The 16,261-nt window shown below is 41.8% G+C and overlaps 1 protein-coding gene across 3 annotated transcripts in view; it reads right to left on the minus strand.

Moving 5' to 3' along the window:
* Nucleotides 1-5,779: 5,779 nt before the first annotated feature.
* Nucleotides 5,780-16,261, minus strand: part of LOC119724400 (mucin-5AC-like) — a 44,907-nt gene continuing 34,425 nt past the window's right edge. Inside the window, exons 27-35 of one of the 3 annotated variants that reach the window (XM_038195440.1) lie at nt 14,452-15,686; nt 13,791-14,301; nt 13,033-13,500; nt 12,275-12,688; nt 10,885-11,078; nt 9,163-9,715; nt 8,517-8,612; nt 7,181-7,558; nt 5,780-6,467 (exon numbers count right to left, since the gene is read on the minus strand). In XM_038195440.1, the coding sequence (XP_038051368.1) occupies nt 6,160-6,467; nt 7,181-7,558; nt 8,517-8,612; nt 9,163-9,715; nt 10,885-11,078; nt 12,275-12,688; nt 13,033-13,500; nt 13,791-14,301; nt 14,452-15,686 (4,157 nt within the window). In that variant the 3' untranslated portion in view covers nt 5,780-6,159. Of the gene's footprint in view, nt 6,468-7,180; nt 7,559-8,516; nt 8,613-9,162; nt 9,716-10,884; nt 11,079-12,274; nt 12,689-13,032; nt 13,501-13,790; nt 15,687-16,261 lie in introns of all 3 variants that reach the window. The other 2 variants (XM_038195439.1, XM_038195438.1) reach the window with 2 other exon arrangements.

Genomic DNA, 16,261 nt, shown 5'->3' on the forward strand with positions numbered 1-16,261 from the left:
CTGGTCTCTCATGAATAATTCATTACAAAGACTGCGCGCAAGCTGGTATCCAGCACTAAAGCTAAAATCATGCAAAAAATTAACGTGAACCAATGAAGATAAATTCTGGACGTCAGAGGGCGATATTCACTTCCACCTGAAAAAACGCATGGTAAGTTTGCACTTTGGGGGTGTGGTGTTTCGAAAGCCCATAAAATTTCCCATTAAGTTGTTATTTGTCAATATTACAAAGTTATGAGTTCTTCAGTGACTCGTCTTTGGAAATACATGTAATAGAGTGAAACTTGTGAAGGCAATTTATGTGTTTGGTGTGTCAAGAAAAAATATAAGGTGTTCGACATGTTGGGTGCACTGGACCGTGACGACCTGCACGTGGGGCCGCGGTATGGTTTGAATTCGACACATGGCTCCGAGTAGTCGCCGGGCTTTTCTTTGGAGAGTGAGTTGACCGGCGTAGTGTACATGTACATGTACATCATGCGTATACTCCGTTGGTTGGTTGTAGTCCAGAAAGTTTATGGGCCTATTTTAGCTATTTTAACCGGATAATTGAAACTTAAGACAAAAAAAGGGGGGAGGGGGTTATGATACATTATTATTAATTAGTGTTTCGTCACATATCTTATTTTATTACCCTATTTCGATTGGTTCTATAAAGTTGTCATTAAAACAGTGTGATATTATTGCCTTGTGGTGTGGTGTGTGTCATTTTAAATGATCATGTTCAAAGTTGGATCCTCCCTTTTTTGGTTAACTTTAGCCAACAAAACTTTTTTTGGCCCCTATATTTTTATTATAAGTTTATAGCTGCACTCCTCTTTTCCGGTTTGATTGTATTCATCCATGCATTTTTTGAGAAAATGAAATGTGTAAAAAGTATATATATAAAAATTGGAGTAGGCCACATCATTGAAAAACAAAATCTGCCTCAATTAACCCTGCTCCCCTGGTTTTTTTCTGTCACTCTTTTTTTTAAACAATTATGTATGCCTACAGAACTATTGGCCTATTATGTAAAAACGTCTTATAATATAAGTATGCGCCTTATTCGTATTTTTGACTAATAATAAAGGAAGTCGTTCAGTCCAAATTTGAATTTTACATTTCCTTAAAATTATCTGGGAATTTCCTGATTGTTTTCTTTTTAGATAATTATAACTCAAAAAAGTCACCATGGTAACAGTAAAATATGGATAGGCCTATTGCTTAGAGGTTTAGTTTCTCAGCGAAAGTCTCTTCGAATTTTCTTCTATAAGTGCTTCCTCATCATCTGCACTCGCCTTCAGAATTTTCATGAAGACTGATGCTGCTTCTGTTCCTTCGCGGGCGTTCCGTACAGAGGTCCCTAAAATGGCCTAATAATGGCCTAATAATGCATTCGTTTGGACACAAATGTAGGAAATAAACGGTTGCAACCTGACGCCACTTTTTTTTCATAATATTCAATGAAGGTCGACGGAGATCTCCCCCCCCTTAAAAAAAATAAAATAATAATTATAATGAATTTTAAAATCAAATCAAATACTTTAAAAAAAAATCTAAAGTTTATCTTAGAAGAAGAGTAGACTGGTTTTTAAATCTATGTTACTCATTCCCTATCCATGCTGGCCCTCTGCGGATTTGTGAGATATGAATTTAAAAAAAGGGAAAGAGCGGCCCTTAGCGTCAAAAGAGGTCCATCTCACCAACTTTTCAGTTTGCAACGGCCAGCTGACAACTTGCCCCTCCCTCCTCCTCCCCCCCCCTCCCCCCTCGCGGCCCCTTGTTCACCCATATTCATTTTTCTGTGTGTATTTAACCGGAATCGTTTTGGAACATCAAAGACGATTTTGACACATTTCCGTACGTCAAATTTACCTCAAAAAATTGTTTGGTTTCCATGATAAATTCAACCCCATTCACCTTTGATATGAGTTAAGAAATAACGGAATTTCACGAAGAATAGCTAAGTTTTCAAAGGCTCGATTTAAATTTTAAATAAAATAATAATGGTTTATCATTATATTATGAAGCAGAGGTCATAGTTGCTGGTCGTTTAAAAATTGGCTCATAAAAATAATTGTATTAATTTCTTTCAGTGCCTTTTAAGTGTCTATATCGATTGGTGAAGCTTAAGTAGTATACATTGTATATATACACGTGCCTATTCGAAATTTCGTTTTCTGTTCCGAGCGACATATAATGTTCTGCAACAAATACATGTGCTTGTTTATTTTTGCAGGCCTTTGTACAGTTTTAAAAAGTGTTTTGAAATGGCGCGCTCCAGTTCAGAAATTGCGCACATTATTCAGAACGAGTTAGGAGCGTCCCGCTCTCTGATCAAAAGTTGAAATTATAACTTATCGTGGGCTGATTTTTTCGTGCGATGTCCCATTGGAAAGCTCATAACTAATGTAACGCTAAAAAAAATTATATGCTCAATTTTAAAAACTATTTATCAAGGTGCCACACCCCAAAAGCACTTAAATGGTAAATGCAATCAAATTAATAATATTGATAACTCTGTGCTCTTTTTATCGAATTCAATTTTTACTCTTATCGAATTTTTAAATTGACTGTTTTGTTTTCATGAAATACTTTCTCAATCTCTGAATAAATCGTTTTGCGTTGCTTGATTTACGCATCTATATAACGAACAAAACGTCCGCCTTAAAAAAAAGTAGTGCCGCTTCGAAAGTCGGTTCCAGAACAAACTTGTGCTGAGTTTTCATAGGCCTATACGATGTTTAATTCAAGAGTAAGACAATAACTTTTATTGCAAGAAAATGTGTCAATTAAATTAATTTACTTATCAAGGTGAAACTCGAGCATAGCACGGGGGAACAACTTTAAGAATTCATCAAATAGGCTAAGCACAAAAATAATACACATGACATTTTACTCTCTCGATTTGAACGATTGATCAAGAAATTACCGGTATAAAAATGCACTGCGAAATTTACAAATATAAATTACATAGGCAAAAATCTCAAGAGCCGAAAGGTAAAATGCGCGGCATCAAAACTTAATGCGACGCGAAATCTTGAAATTTCCCCCCCCCCCAAAAAAAAAACCAAAAAACACAACGCGGAATAAAAACTTGCGACAGCACAAATGCTACACAAAATCTAGAAATGCACAACGCAAAAATATCGAGATCTAGATCTAGAAAAAAACGAACAAAACGACGCCATTAAAAGGCAATTAACACGAAAGAAAAATGCGATGTGGAATGTGGAAATGTGGCGGCGTAAAAAATCTCAGGCTCCGTATTACAGGAAATCTGGAAATGTGACGCGAAAAACAGAACATGGAACTGCTAAACTACTAAACATGCTAAATTCGACGGCAGATATTGGTATAGTTAACGTTAGAACAAATAATACTCTCAGAAGTAACTGCACAAAATACTGATTTGAGTAGAATAGATGAGTGCGCGTGCGCGCTGACTTAATTATTGGTCGTCAAATCAATTACTTAAAATCTAGAAACAAGATACGCGCTGATTGTCAATGTTACTAAATTGTACAAAAGAATAAGTAAAATTGTGTAAAAAAAAATGTCGTAGGTTATTAGTATTATGATCATGATTTTCTTATTTTTTTATTAGAATCAAAAATGAAATGTTTTACGTTAAAATGACCTACTTTACGTTTAAAAAACAAAAATCTGTTTTACTTTTAGAGAAACTGAATTCCGAGACTCCGTGTATCTTCATAAGAAGCGCAAACTGACATGCGCGCTGAATTAGTGCTGAAACTACTTGATCGGCCGACTTGAAAAAAAACTAAATTATATATATTGCAATAAGAGCGCATGCGCGCCAACTTAGCTATAGTCGGAACCAGTCTGATATAGACTGGTTCTGACTTTATTTTTTTTTTTGATTGCGTAATTCATCGAAACCTTTATATTTTAAATCCAAACATCACTAGCAGGAAGAGCGCAATGGCCTAGTGGAAGGCACCCTAGCGCTCAACCGAATGGTTGTGGGTTCGATTCCCACCGATGTACCAAATGAAGATTTTTACTTCTTTTTACTTTATATATTTTAATTAAAAAGAGTAAAATTCTATTTATTTTATTTTATTTTATATAGTTGGGGTAGACACGCGATACAGAACTCGGACTCGCCGCAGGTTTCCCTGCAGCCAGTCCGAGTTGCCGCGGCCGGGACTCGAACCAGGGGCGCCGGCTTACCCGTCGGCACCTCTACCGGGTTCACTAACTGGGTCCCCCAGTGCAAATCGCACTTCCTATAATTAAAACCCTTAGAATCACCCAAAGAAATCGAAAATAAAGTACGCCCTCAAGCATCGTTTCGTACTTAGTAATAAATTCAATCGGCCCCAGCTAAAATACGCCCTCAAGCATAGTTTCGTACTTAGTAATAAAATTCAATCGGCACCAGCTTGCACGTGCCGTCTGTCAGTTAATTATTGTGGGAAGATCAAGCAGGAATAAAAAAGACACTTACTATTGAAACTTGATTTGTAGATATTTGGGGGTCGGGATGTTATATTGGCAGGGGATATGAAGCCATGGTTTATACGGGATAGGATATCAGGGTTTAGGGATTTGAAGAAGTTAGGCATAGGTGAGCCAAACTGTTGAAATCACAACTTGGTAAAAAAATTCACATCGACTGAGCAGATCTGTACGGTAACAAAACTCCATTTATTTTATTTTCGCTCAAAAAAGGTGAATGATACTATTGCAACTATTTTGATAAAAAGAGAAACTTTCGTAGTCTAAAATATCCACTCTTTCAAGGTTCCTGCAGATATTTTTTCGGAACAAAACACCTTGATGATAACACTGTTATACAATTTCATTTTATGCCATGAAAATTAAGACGGAGATTATTACTTTTACAAGCGTTTACAAGATACAAAATGACATTTGCAAAACTATGTTTACGTTTTACTTGATTTTGGTACAAATATTCTCCACTTTTGTTTGTATCTTTCCAGGACCGATAACTACCATTGCAGGAACCTTACAACTTGCTGAAAGAACTAAGGTAAAATATCAGAGTGTATTTAAACAAACGTATAAAGGGTGAAATATCCAGTTTCTCTTACTGCTTTTGTAGAGTATAAAATTGCAAAACGGGAAAGCGTTAAAAAAAGAGAATTCACTTGATTAAGGTTATACAATTTTACATCTTGAAATTAACAAAACTATATAGCTACATCTCTACAAGAGTTGCTTAGACAAATTGATTTTTGGATGTTCAACATTTCAAATCGTCTTTCAAACTTTTGAACTCGAGCGTCTCAAATTACCGTGCCAAAAGTTACAAAATATATATGAAAATATCAAAAATTGTATCAATTTAGAATTTTGCAGATCTTATTGTTTTTGACAAGAATATCTAATTAGAATTTGTTGGAAATTAAAAGCGCCACAAAACATTTTAATCTCATAAGCTGCTGTGTAGTTAGAATAAAATATAGAACTTCAAATAACCTATAAAAATGTTGTTTTTCCTACATTTAGTCTTTAAGGTTTGCATAAACTAGGCACACAACCATGACTATTGCCCAATACCACTGCTGGTGCAAGAGTTACCAAACATGAATTATGAACAGAAATAGGAAAAAATGTTGCAACCTGACGCCACTTCCGCGATTGTGTACAAAGACTATGGAGAGTCAATAATATTTTTTAAGTATTTCCTAACAAAATTGGAAATATTTCTCAGTCCCAGATTTATGTCTTTATCATTTTTGCAATGAATGATCTTCATTGAGATGACATATGAAGAAAAAAGTGGCGTCAGGTTGCAATATTTTTTTAAAGAAATACATGCGTTTTGGTTTATGCTTGGACTAACTTTTGACTTCTGATTATAAATACAAATCCAAATCTAATATTCTAAGTTTGGGCTCAGAAACGGGCTTCAAATGTTTGTTATTTATGAATTTTCACTTTCAATCTGCTTCCAGACAAAAAAAATTTGTCCTTTACTGAGTTTCATCTGAAAAATCTCAGAATATCTTTTTAAAAATGAAAATTTACATCAGGTTGATAGTTGTAAACTCCATGGATGTTGCTTTAGGTAACACAGACTTTACTGTTGAGTGTGGTATTTTATGACTTTGGTTTGTTTTTTTGACAAAAAATCAGTGAGATTTCCATCTATTTTTGGCATTACGATGATACCCGCCAATTTGACTAACACTCAAACTCTTTGCAGGAGCAGTCAGTCACGATCTCCACAGGCAGTGTCACCGCCTCACCGTTAGGGCACACCAACTCAAAGTAGTCCGTCTCGAAGGCGCTGGGACGGCAACAGCGACAGATGCTCCTCCAGAACTCGTTACCGTTGGCTTCGTAGCCGTTGAAGACAGTGTAGGACTCGCAGCGGCCCTGGCACATCGGTAAGTAGACGGGGGTCGGTGTGGAGCAGCCGTCCTTGATGATTGTGGTGGGTCTGTCGGGCATGAGGGGTTGACAGGCCTCGTTGTTGTGAGGCGGCGCAGCTGGAAAACGGAGGGGATACGGGTAAGTACCAATCGGAAATTTGTGGATAGGAAATGTGATGTTGTGTCTAGTGAAATTTGGATTAGGGATCGTGAAAAACGTGTGGTCCGCGTACCATGTTGGATAAAAAGTTTGATAAGGTGTCCTACTTGGCATTTAAAGGTAGGGTAGATTATTTGTAATTTGTGCTTTTTTTTTTTTTTAAAGCTACAAATGTGTTCAAAATCTAAAGACAGGTACTTAACAACTAAACCTGATGAAGTTTTACCTCGGTCAATGCTGTATATTTCGAGAAAACAGTATTCTAGGATCTCAAATTAATTCATAAGCTGCCGAGTCATATTTTGAATTGCGCCCGAAATCAGCATCTGAGACATGTTCTCATTCAGCTGATTGCAGCTACGCGACGTCACACACTGAACTGATGAATAATAGCAACCGCACGTGTGTATGCGTCGTGTTAACGCTTACGCACGCACCCATACACGGATTCTTAAAATTACACACCAACTGCTAATGGAAATTTCCAAAAATGCGTCACTTGACGCATCTTTTCAAATGGCCTTCTTTTATTTTCTTCAAAATGACAGCATGCCAGAAGGAATATTTTCACAAACGATCTATGAAAAAAAGGAGTAAATCTCCCTTCTGTGGTTTATTTGATACTTGGAGGATATAAAGTGGCGATGTCTATTTGAGAAGGTTCACTTACTAGTTGAAGGAGCTCTCTCGGTTGTGGAGGCAACTGTAGTGACGGGAGGCTCAGGCGTTGTCCCGCAGCCGATGTTCACAAAGTTGCAACACCGCAGTCGGATGGAGTAGTCAAAGCAACGAGGAATATCCGGCTGGTCGTTATGCAGACAGATCAAGCCCTCCGCGGGGTTACACAGCACGTTCTGCTTGGTCATTTCGACGAGCACCTCGTGGTCGGACTTGAGGGCGCACTGTATCTGACGCGGATCCTGACAGAAGTCGTACTGATCGTGGAAGGTTGAGATCAGCTCAAACTCTCCGATCGGGCCGACTTTGCCGTCATCGTCGTCAAACCAGGGTGTCCACTCACAGACTTCCTCGTAAATCGGCTTGCAAGCTGGTAAGACAAAAAATGGTTCAGAAGATTTAACCCTAACTCCCTAGCATATACTAGGAACTGGACCAAGTCCGTCAAAATCCATCAATCAAAACTGTACATGTCATAATGGAATCCACCACTGACAAACTGGTTGACATTCATGGACTTGCTACACATGGCTTTTATCACAATACCAGTACAGGAAGCTGGGCAAAATCAATCGGATACCCCTAGCACTGCTTCAGGATATTAGGCCAAAGTCCATCGTACTCCATCATTATTTGGTCACGCTAGGCCTTCAGGACCAAGTTCCCCCAAAATCCACCGAAATGGGGGGATTGATTGCGATGGAGTTGGGGTGGTTCTGAGACAAATTTCATTGAGATGCTTGGAAGAAAGTTTTGCTCAGAAAATGTATATTCTTAGGCAAAAATCAACGGAGAAGCAGTAACTTGCAGTGTACATTACATGAAGTTTTGACTAAAAACATGCTCTGGTAACTTGTAATGCTTATATAGAACTTTCCATTGTATCAACAATCTCAAAGCGCTTCACAATTATCCCCCAGTCAGACCACGAGACCATGATGCAGCTGATATCAGCGCACAAATTCGGTCCTCTGCCCTCACAGGTACCCATTCATACTCCTTGGTGGAGAGAGGCAATTGTAGTTAAGTGTCTTGCCCAAGGGCAAGACACTGGCAGGGTTCGAACCCACATACCATCATTCATGAGTTAAACACCGTAACCGCTGGACAGTCGCATTGTAGTAAAGGAACTCTAATTCTGTGATAAAGCAACTCTGTGCTAACAAGCTATGTCCAATTGACCCTTGTCGGGTAATTTAAGACGGTACCATTAGACATTCACGGAAACCTTCAGTTCGGATGATTTTAATTGATGTTGTTATTGAAGTGTGGTATGGCGGTGTTTTAAAACTTCTTTTTAGGTGCAGATGCTGTGTCAAGAAACTTACGTGTTGTGAATTCGCTCTCCGTGGTTGAAGGCTCAGTGGGCCGAGTTGTGAAGACATCTGGTGGAGGCGTGGATTCCACAGTAGTGGGTTCAAAGACTGTGGAGGATGGAACAAAGCCGTTAATTAAACAACCTGCTACAAAATGCACCTGTTGCTGCTAAACTAATTGGGATACTTGCAACTAAAACACAAAGGAATGCATGATTAAGGATGGACAGGGAAGTCAGGTTGGAGCAGTCATACTCGGTATCCTTAATCCTTCCCTCTACACCCAAACGACTTCACAGGATCCTTATAAACCCTACAGCTAGCACAAACCCAGCAATCTCCTGAAGACAAACAGAGTGTAGTGTTTGAAACATTGAGATCCTATTCTCAACACTGGCTCTCTTCAGAGCCGACACTTTTGTCACAAAAGAGATTTGTCCATGGTGTACCCGCAAAACTACTTCCATTCTCAGTCATACTTTCCTCACTTTCCGCCGTTGTGACGTGGGTTCGAATCCCGTCAAGGGCAAAATGTGAATTGGATTTCGGTTCATAATTCTTTGGATTTTTTTTTCAGGGAATATCCTTCTCAGGTTTTCCTTCCACCTCTACAACTGAAGCTTTAGTGTCTGTCAAAAAATGATGAAGAGGAACTCACCGGTTGTTCCCTCAACTTCGGTAGTTGATTTTACCGGCCGAGTTGTCGGCTCCACTGGAATGGTTGATTCCGGAATCGTAGTGGACTCAACAGGGATAGTTGATTCCGGAAGTGTAGTTGACTCAACAGGAATAGTTGATTCAGGAAGTGTAGTTGACTCGCTAGGAACTGTGGATTCTGCCGGTGTAGTTGGGACCTCCTTCGTGGTTGGTTCTGGTCCTTCTGTAGTTGGCTCCTGCCCAGCAGTCGTTGACTGTTCAGTGGTGGGTACCGGTTCCGAAGTTGGGACTCCCTCCGTAGTTGGTTCTCCCTCCGTAGTTGGTTCTGTAGTGTGCTGGGGCTCAGGAGTGGTGGGCACCGGTTTGGTGGTCCGCTCGTCCTCTGTGGTGGATACCAGTGTAGTGGGTACCGGCTGGGTTGTCTGCGGATTGCATGGGATGACTATATCCTGGCAGCATCTGACGCGGATCTTGTAGTCGAAGCAGAACGGAGGGAAATCAGTCTGCTCAGAGTGCAGACACACTAAGCCTTCGTCGACATTGCACGTCACCACCTGCAGATGGAGAAACATTGATATTTTATTGATAACTAAAATCATTAGTTATCAATAACTAGAGCCTTTGTCAATGCAAGTCACTATAAGGAGATGGCAAAATATCGATATTTAATTGATAACTACATGTATATGCTTTGTGCAAAACTGAAGAACAGAACAGGACAATAGGCCTATACCATGTCACGTCTCCTCTTTGGCATGAGAATTTATCAATATGTAGCGGATAGCTACAAAAGATACTTTACTTCGCCAAGACCAAAAATCTTCCCAAAAATATTAATGGTTTTTTTTTTTTATATTGGTTTATTTTCATTCAACTTGTGGCTCTCAGGCCAAATTGCAGGAAAGATAAAATAAAAAAACATTTAAAAAAATACACAATAATATAGTCCAAATATAAAAAAAGAAAACAGGCAAAAGTAATGGTCCAGCCAAAATAACAAAACACAATGAAAGAAACTGCACACACTGGAATGAAGTAAGATTAATTGATAAAATTGATAAACTTGACCTTAAAAGATGGCACAGCCACCACTAATAAGATATTGCACCAAGTACACAATAGACCCTTGTGGGAGTGTGTGGCCTAGTTGTTAGGGTTTGTGACTCATGATCAGAGGGTCCGGGGTTCGAATCCAGCCGCTGGTCATATATTGTGTCCTTGGGCAAGCCACTTCACCCCTACTTGCCCTTCTCCACCCAGGAGTATAAATGGGTACCGGCATTAGCTGGGGAGTAACCTGCGATGGACTAGCATCCCATCCAGGGGGAGTAGAAATATTCTCAGTTGTTTCATGCTACTGAAACCGGAGATAAACGCCGGCCAAATGAGCCACATTGGCTCGGGACAGACTTTACTTTTACTTTTACACAACAGACCCAGACATAGCATGATATTGCAATTGGCCAATGTCTGAGCACATTTATGGCAATGGGCTTGCCTTCGATCAGAACGAGTTTCGATTCCACACTCATTAACTGCATCTTTTTATATGAAATGTAATTTTTACCTAAAATGATTTTGCATGCTCTCTTTTTCACTTTCTCTTAAGTGCAAAACAATTCTCAACAAGTCATGTTTTTAAAATACTGGTTTATTATTCTTGGTCTGTTGTCACAGTTTTGGGAATAAGTTACTGACAAAACATCTTAAATTAATTACACACCTGGCCTGTCTCATTTGAGTGAACGCTCGGCTGTGACTTGAGCACACATTCAATGTTGGCAACTGTGTCGCAAATGTCGTACTCCTCCCGATAGGTGGAGATGAGCTCAAACTCGCCAAGAGGTCCCACCTTGTCTTCCTCATCATCCAACCAGGGAGTCCACTCGCAAGACTTCTCAATCACGTCCACGCATTCTGTGTTTAAAGGGAACAGCCTCCTGTTAAAAATCCTTCTCTGTTTTTATCCAGGTGTAAGCCAAGGCCAAGTTCGGGCAAGGACCATTAGTCGACTAGTGGTTGATTTGTGACGTACCTTACGCCTGCGCACTAATAGCAACGTGCGAACGTCTCTAGTCAAACGCTGGTCAAAGTGTCATCGCAAAACTTCTGGATCCTGGCTCTCTGATAGCGTTATGAATGCGCGCGGCTATTGGTTACCAGCGAAGCAACCAACCCCAGTAGGCTGGTTCCAAATAGTTGACTAGCGTAGTCAACCACCGTCGACTAGACAGAGTTCGGGCAAACGTTAGTTAACCATTGGTCAACTATAGTCCTTGCGCGAACTTGGCCCAACATGGCAAGGTGCTTGGGATTTGAGGCCAAATGAACGGGTATACAGAATAACGGATAAACTCAAACAAATGTGGTGGCAGCTCTCTGAAAATGGACAGTACTACCTATTTTCTTAGATTAAGAGGTGTGGATTTATGTTCTTTATGAGTTATCTGAGTCATAAATTGAAAGGAAGCACGTAGTGTTGTTTTGAAGTCCAACACAAGTCCCATGACAAGTTCCATGTCCCGTTACAAGTAACAGGGGATGGATAATGAAGGAATGGGTTTGTGACAGTTCCGTTTAAATTACGTTACGGACTTGTGATGAACTTGTGATGGACTTGTGATGGACTTGTTACAGACTTGTGATGGACTTGTTACAGACTTGTGATGGACTTGTGACGAGCTTGTGACGGACTTGTGATTGACTTGTGACGGACTTGGGATGGACTTGTGATGGACTTGTTACAGACTTGTGATGGACTTGTTACAGACTTGTGACAGACTTGTGACAGACTTGTGATGGACTTGTGATGGACTTGTTACAGACTTGTGATGGACTTGTTACAGACTTGTGATGGACTTGTTACAGACTTGTGACAGACTTGTGACAGACTTGTGATGGACTTGTGATGGACTTGTGATGGACTTGTGACGGACTTGTGACGGACTTGTGATGGACATGGGATGGACATGTAATGGAGTGTACTATAACACTATCTTAGATTAGGGAGAGGTGTACCTTTACATTCTTAGATTATTTCAATCATAAGTTGAAGGAAACCTTCAGGTAGGAAGTGACTTCAGAGTGTGAGGCTGATAAAAACCTCATCTTACCAGTGGTGGACTCCTCTGTCGTAGGTGCTGGCTCGGTTGTAGGAGCTGGTTTAGTCGTCGGAACCTCAGGCTCTGTTGTCGGTGCCTCCTCAGTGCCACACGGCACGAAGACACTCACACAGCACTGGAAGCGTACGGCGTAATCGTAGCACTCGTAGGGCTGGCGGCGATTGTTGGCGAAGTCCAGACAGAGGAATCCGACGTTGGGAAGACAGGTGTAGTTCTGGCCTGTCTGGTGAGCGCTGACACTGTGATCGGAGCTCAAGACGCACTCCACCTCCGTCGGATTCTCGCAGAGCTCTCCCGGATGGGCATCCAGGAGGTCTCCCAGGACCTCAAAGTCGCCGTGGGGACTGTCGCTGTCGTCGTAGTAACGGGTCCACTTGCAGTACTGCTCGTAATGAGGAACGCAAGCTGGAGGTTAAAAAAACAAACAATTGGGAATGAATTTGTAGAAGATGGATGCAGAGACTTTCAGGCGAGAACCATTTTTAAAAGTATTTCTTTCCTTTCATTTTTGGAGGCCAGCTGAACATCTTTGCAGTCGCCAAGATGTATTTCTCCAGGACATCAACAGCATCAACAGTGAAAGCCACTTACACGAGCTTGCCTTTTGTCCAAACAAGTGTTGTATTTGTTTGCCACAGGCAACACCACACAATGATTGTTTGCGATTTCGTTTTCGTTTTGTGGAGTTAAACTAATGCTTACTTCTGCTTTGTTTCTTCTTTGCCTTTTTAAGTACTTTTCTCACACACCTGTGGTTGGTAGTTCTACGGTTGTGGATTCCTCTGTAGTGGCAGGCGGTGGAGTTGACTTAACCGTTGTGCTTCCAAATAAAGTGGTTGACTCAACCATTGTTGTGGACTCGGGCGGCTCAACTGTTGTGGACGGGGACTCGGTGGATCCACAGATGACATACTCCTCTTCGCAGCACTGGACCCGGATGGCAAAGTCCAGACACGTCTGGTCTTCGTCGTCGTAGCAAGCCAGACCCAGGTCCTTGGTGCACTGGACGTCTTGGGTAGTCATGTAAGACGGCACGCTGTGGTCTCGGGCCAGGACGCACTCTATGGCTTCAGGCTCCGCACAGACTCCCGGGTACTGCTCGTTGTTCAAGAAGTCAGCGATGAACTCAAACTCGTAGGATTGGTCGTTGGTCTGGCCGTTTTCGTCATCCAGATAGGCGCTCCATTTGCAGACCGTCTGGTGGCCTGGAATACATTCTGCGGAACAAATTTCAAAGACCATAAAAAGGTAAGAATTACTTACTTAAAAAAGGTAAGATTACTTTTCCAAGTATGTAGGCTGTTTTATATTTTGTCTTAATAATATATTTTGTTTGTCACACAATCTTATAGACTGAGGTCCAATCAATTAATATCGGAAGACCAATTTATGATCACACTGTTCAGAGACAAAGCTCCTTAATATAAACACATACAATCCAGACTTGGCACAAACATTACACAATGTTTTTGTTCTAGAGTAAAATAAAATTACTTCCATTGCTTACCGGTTGTGGTTGGTTCTACAACTGTAGTAGATTCAACGACTTCTGGAGTGGTTGACTGCTCAGTGGTGCTGACAACTGTTGTAACAACTGTCGTGGGTGCCTGCGTTGATTCCACAGTGGTCACTTCAGAAGTTGTTGATTCTGGAGGTGTGGATTCAACAGTCGTAGATTCTGGAGGAGTGGATTCTACTGTTGTTGACGGTGGAGGTGTGGACTCCACAGTTGTGGACTCTGGAGAAGTTGACTCCACAGTAGTGGATTCTGGAGGAGTTGATTCCACAGTCGTAGGAGCTGGTGGTGTGGATTCTACTGTTGTGGGTTGTGGAGGAGTTGACTCCACAGTAGTGAATTCTGGAGGAGTTGATTCCACAGTCGTAGGAGCTGGTGGTGTGGATTCTACTGTTGTGGGTTGTGGAGGAGTTGACTCCACAGTAGTGAATTCTGGAGGAGTTGATTCCACAGTCGTAGGAGCTGGTGGTGTGGATTCTACTGTTGTGGGTTGTGGAGGTGTAGACTCCACAGTTGTGGGAGCAGGTGGCGTTGACTCGACAGTAGTTGATGCTGGAGGTGTGGACTCTACTGTTGTCGACTCTGGAGGAGTTGATTCAACAGTTGTGGATTCTGGAGGGGTAGACTCCACAGTAGTGGATGCAGGAGGGGTTGACTCAGCAGTTGTAGGAGCTGGGGGAGTTTCTATAACAGTAGTAGGAGCAGGAGGGGTCGATTCTGCGGTTGTGGGTCGTGGAGGTGTTGACTCTACAGTAGTGGGAGCTGGAGGAGTAGACTCAACTGTTGTGGATGGTGGAGGAGTGGATTCCACAGTGGTAGACTCTGGAGGAGTTGATTCGACAGTTGTTGATTCTGGTGGAGTTGATTCCACAGTTGTAGGAGCTGGAGGAGTTGATTCAACAGTAGTGGGAGCTGGAGGAGTGGACTCTGCTGTAGTGGGTTGTGGAGGTGTGGATTCTGCTGTTGTGGGTCGTGGAGGAGTTGACTCAACAGTAGTCAATGCTGGAGGAGTGGACTCCACTGTAGTGGATTCTGGAGGAGTGGATTCCACAGTTGTAGACTCCGGAGGAGTTGATTCTACTGTTGTGGATTCTGCAGGAGTTGATTCTACAGTTGTAGGAGCTGGAGGAGTGGATTCTGCTGTGGTGGGTCGTGGAGGTGTGGATTCTGCTGTTGTGGGTCGCGGAGGAGTTGACTCAATAGTAGTGGATGCTGGAGGAGTAGACTCCACTGTAGTAGATTCTGGAGGAGTTGATTCAACAGTTGTGGATTCTGGAGGGGTAGACTCCACAGTAGTGGATGCAGGAGGGGTTGACTCAGCAGTTGTAGGAGCTGGGGGAGTTTCTATAACAGTAGTAGGAGCAGGAGGGGTTGATTCTGCTGTTGTGGGTCGCGGAGGAGTTGACTCAACAGTTGTGGATTCTGGAGGAGTTGACTCAATAGTTGTGGATGCAGCAGGGGTTGACTCGGCAGTTGTAGGAGCTGGAGGGGTGGATTCTGCGGTAGTGGGTCGTGGAGGTGTGGATTCTGCTGTCGTTGGTTGAGGAGGAGTTGACTCAACAGTTGAGGATTCTGGAGGGGTGGACTCGACAGTAGTTGACGCAGAAGGAGTTGATTCAGCCGTAGTAGGAGCTGGAGGGGTGGATTCTGCTGTCGTAGGTCGAGGAGGAGTTGTGGATGGTGGAAAAGTGGATTCGACTGTAGTAGAAGCTGGCTGAGTGGATTCAGCAGTTGTTGGTTGATGTGGTTGTGTGGTAGGACCTGGTAGTGTGGATTTCTCTGTTGTGGTTTCTGGTGGTGGTGGAGTAGATTCGACAGTTGTGGGTTGGACAGGCTCGGTGGTATAAACAACAGTCGTCCTGGCACGTGTCGTGGGGAGAACAGTGGCTGCCAATTAGAAAAGAACAAGACCAAGGTAAATGATGGTATCCAAAAACAGCTCTTACTTGAGGTACTTTACACAAAATAAGCTTTTTAGCTGTGAATGAGTTTTAATATCAAGACACAGGCTTGAAGTTTATTAAGCACTCGTGCAAAAATAAGGTGTACGTGTTCTACACAACCGGCAAAAACCAATACACAAAGGGAAAGCAACGATCCTTTCAGTCCTCGGGAGTTGGGTCTTTTGTTGGAAACGGTCCTCTGTAGTAAGTTTGTGTGCTCAGCTTATTGGAAAGTGTTATATTACAGGGACAAGGGGAAACACAAAGCATTGTCCTCTGGAGTATAGTAAAACATGACTGCGTGTGCTTGCTGAGTCTCTGATTTCTTGTGAGCTTGGCCAATTCAACCTTAAAGATGAAAAAATCATCACGAAACTCAGCAACCAATAAAGTCTCTTAAACTGTCAGATTGTTGCTTTCCCTCACTCAGAGAGGCCATGATTTCGGTTTATTGTTTCAGGATCGTTGATCAAATTAAAAAAAAGTTGGAGGGTCCCAAACAAAGGTCCTGCTAATATT

The sequence above is a fragment of the Patiria miniata genome, unplaced genomic scaffold, assembly GCF_015706575.1.
Source record: "Patiria miniata isolate m_02_andy unplaced genomic scaffold, ASM1570657v1 HiC_scaffold_18, whole genome shotgun sequence".
Classification (NCBI taxonomy): domain Eukaryota; kingdom Metazoa; phylum Echinodermata; class Asteroidea; order Valvatida; family Asterinidae; genus Patiria; species Patiria miniata.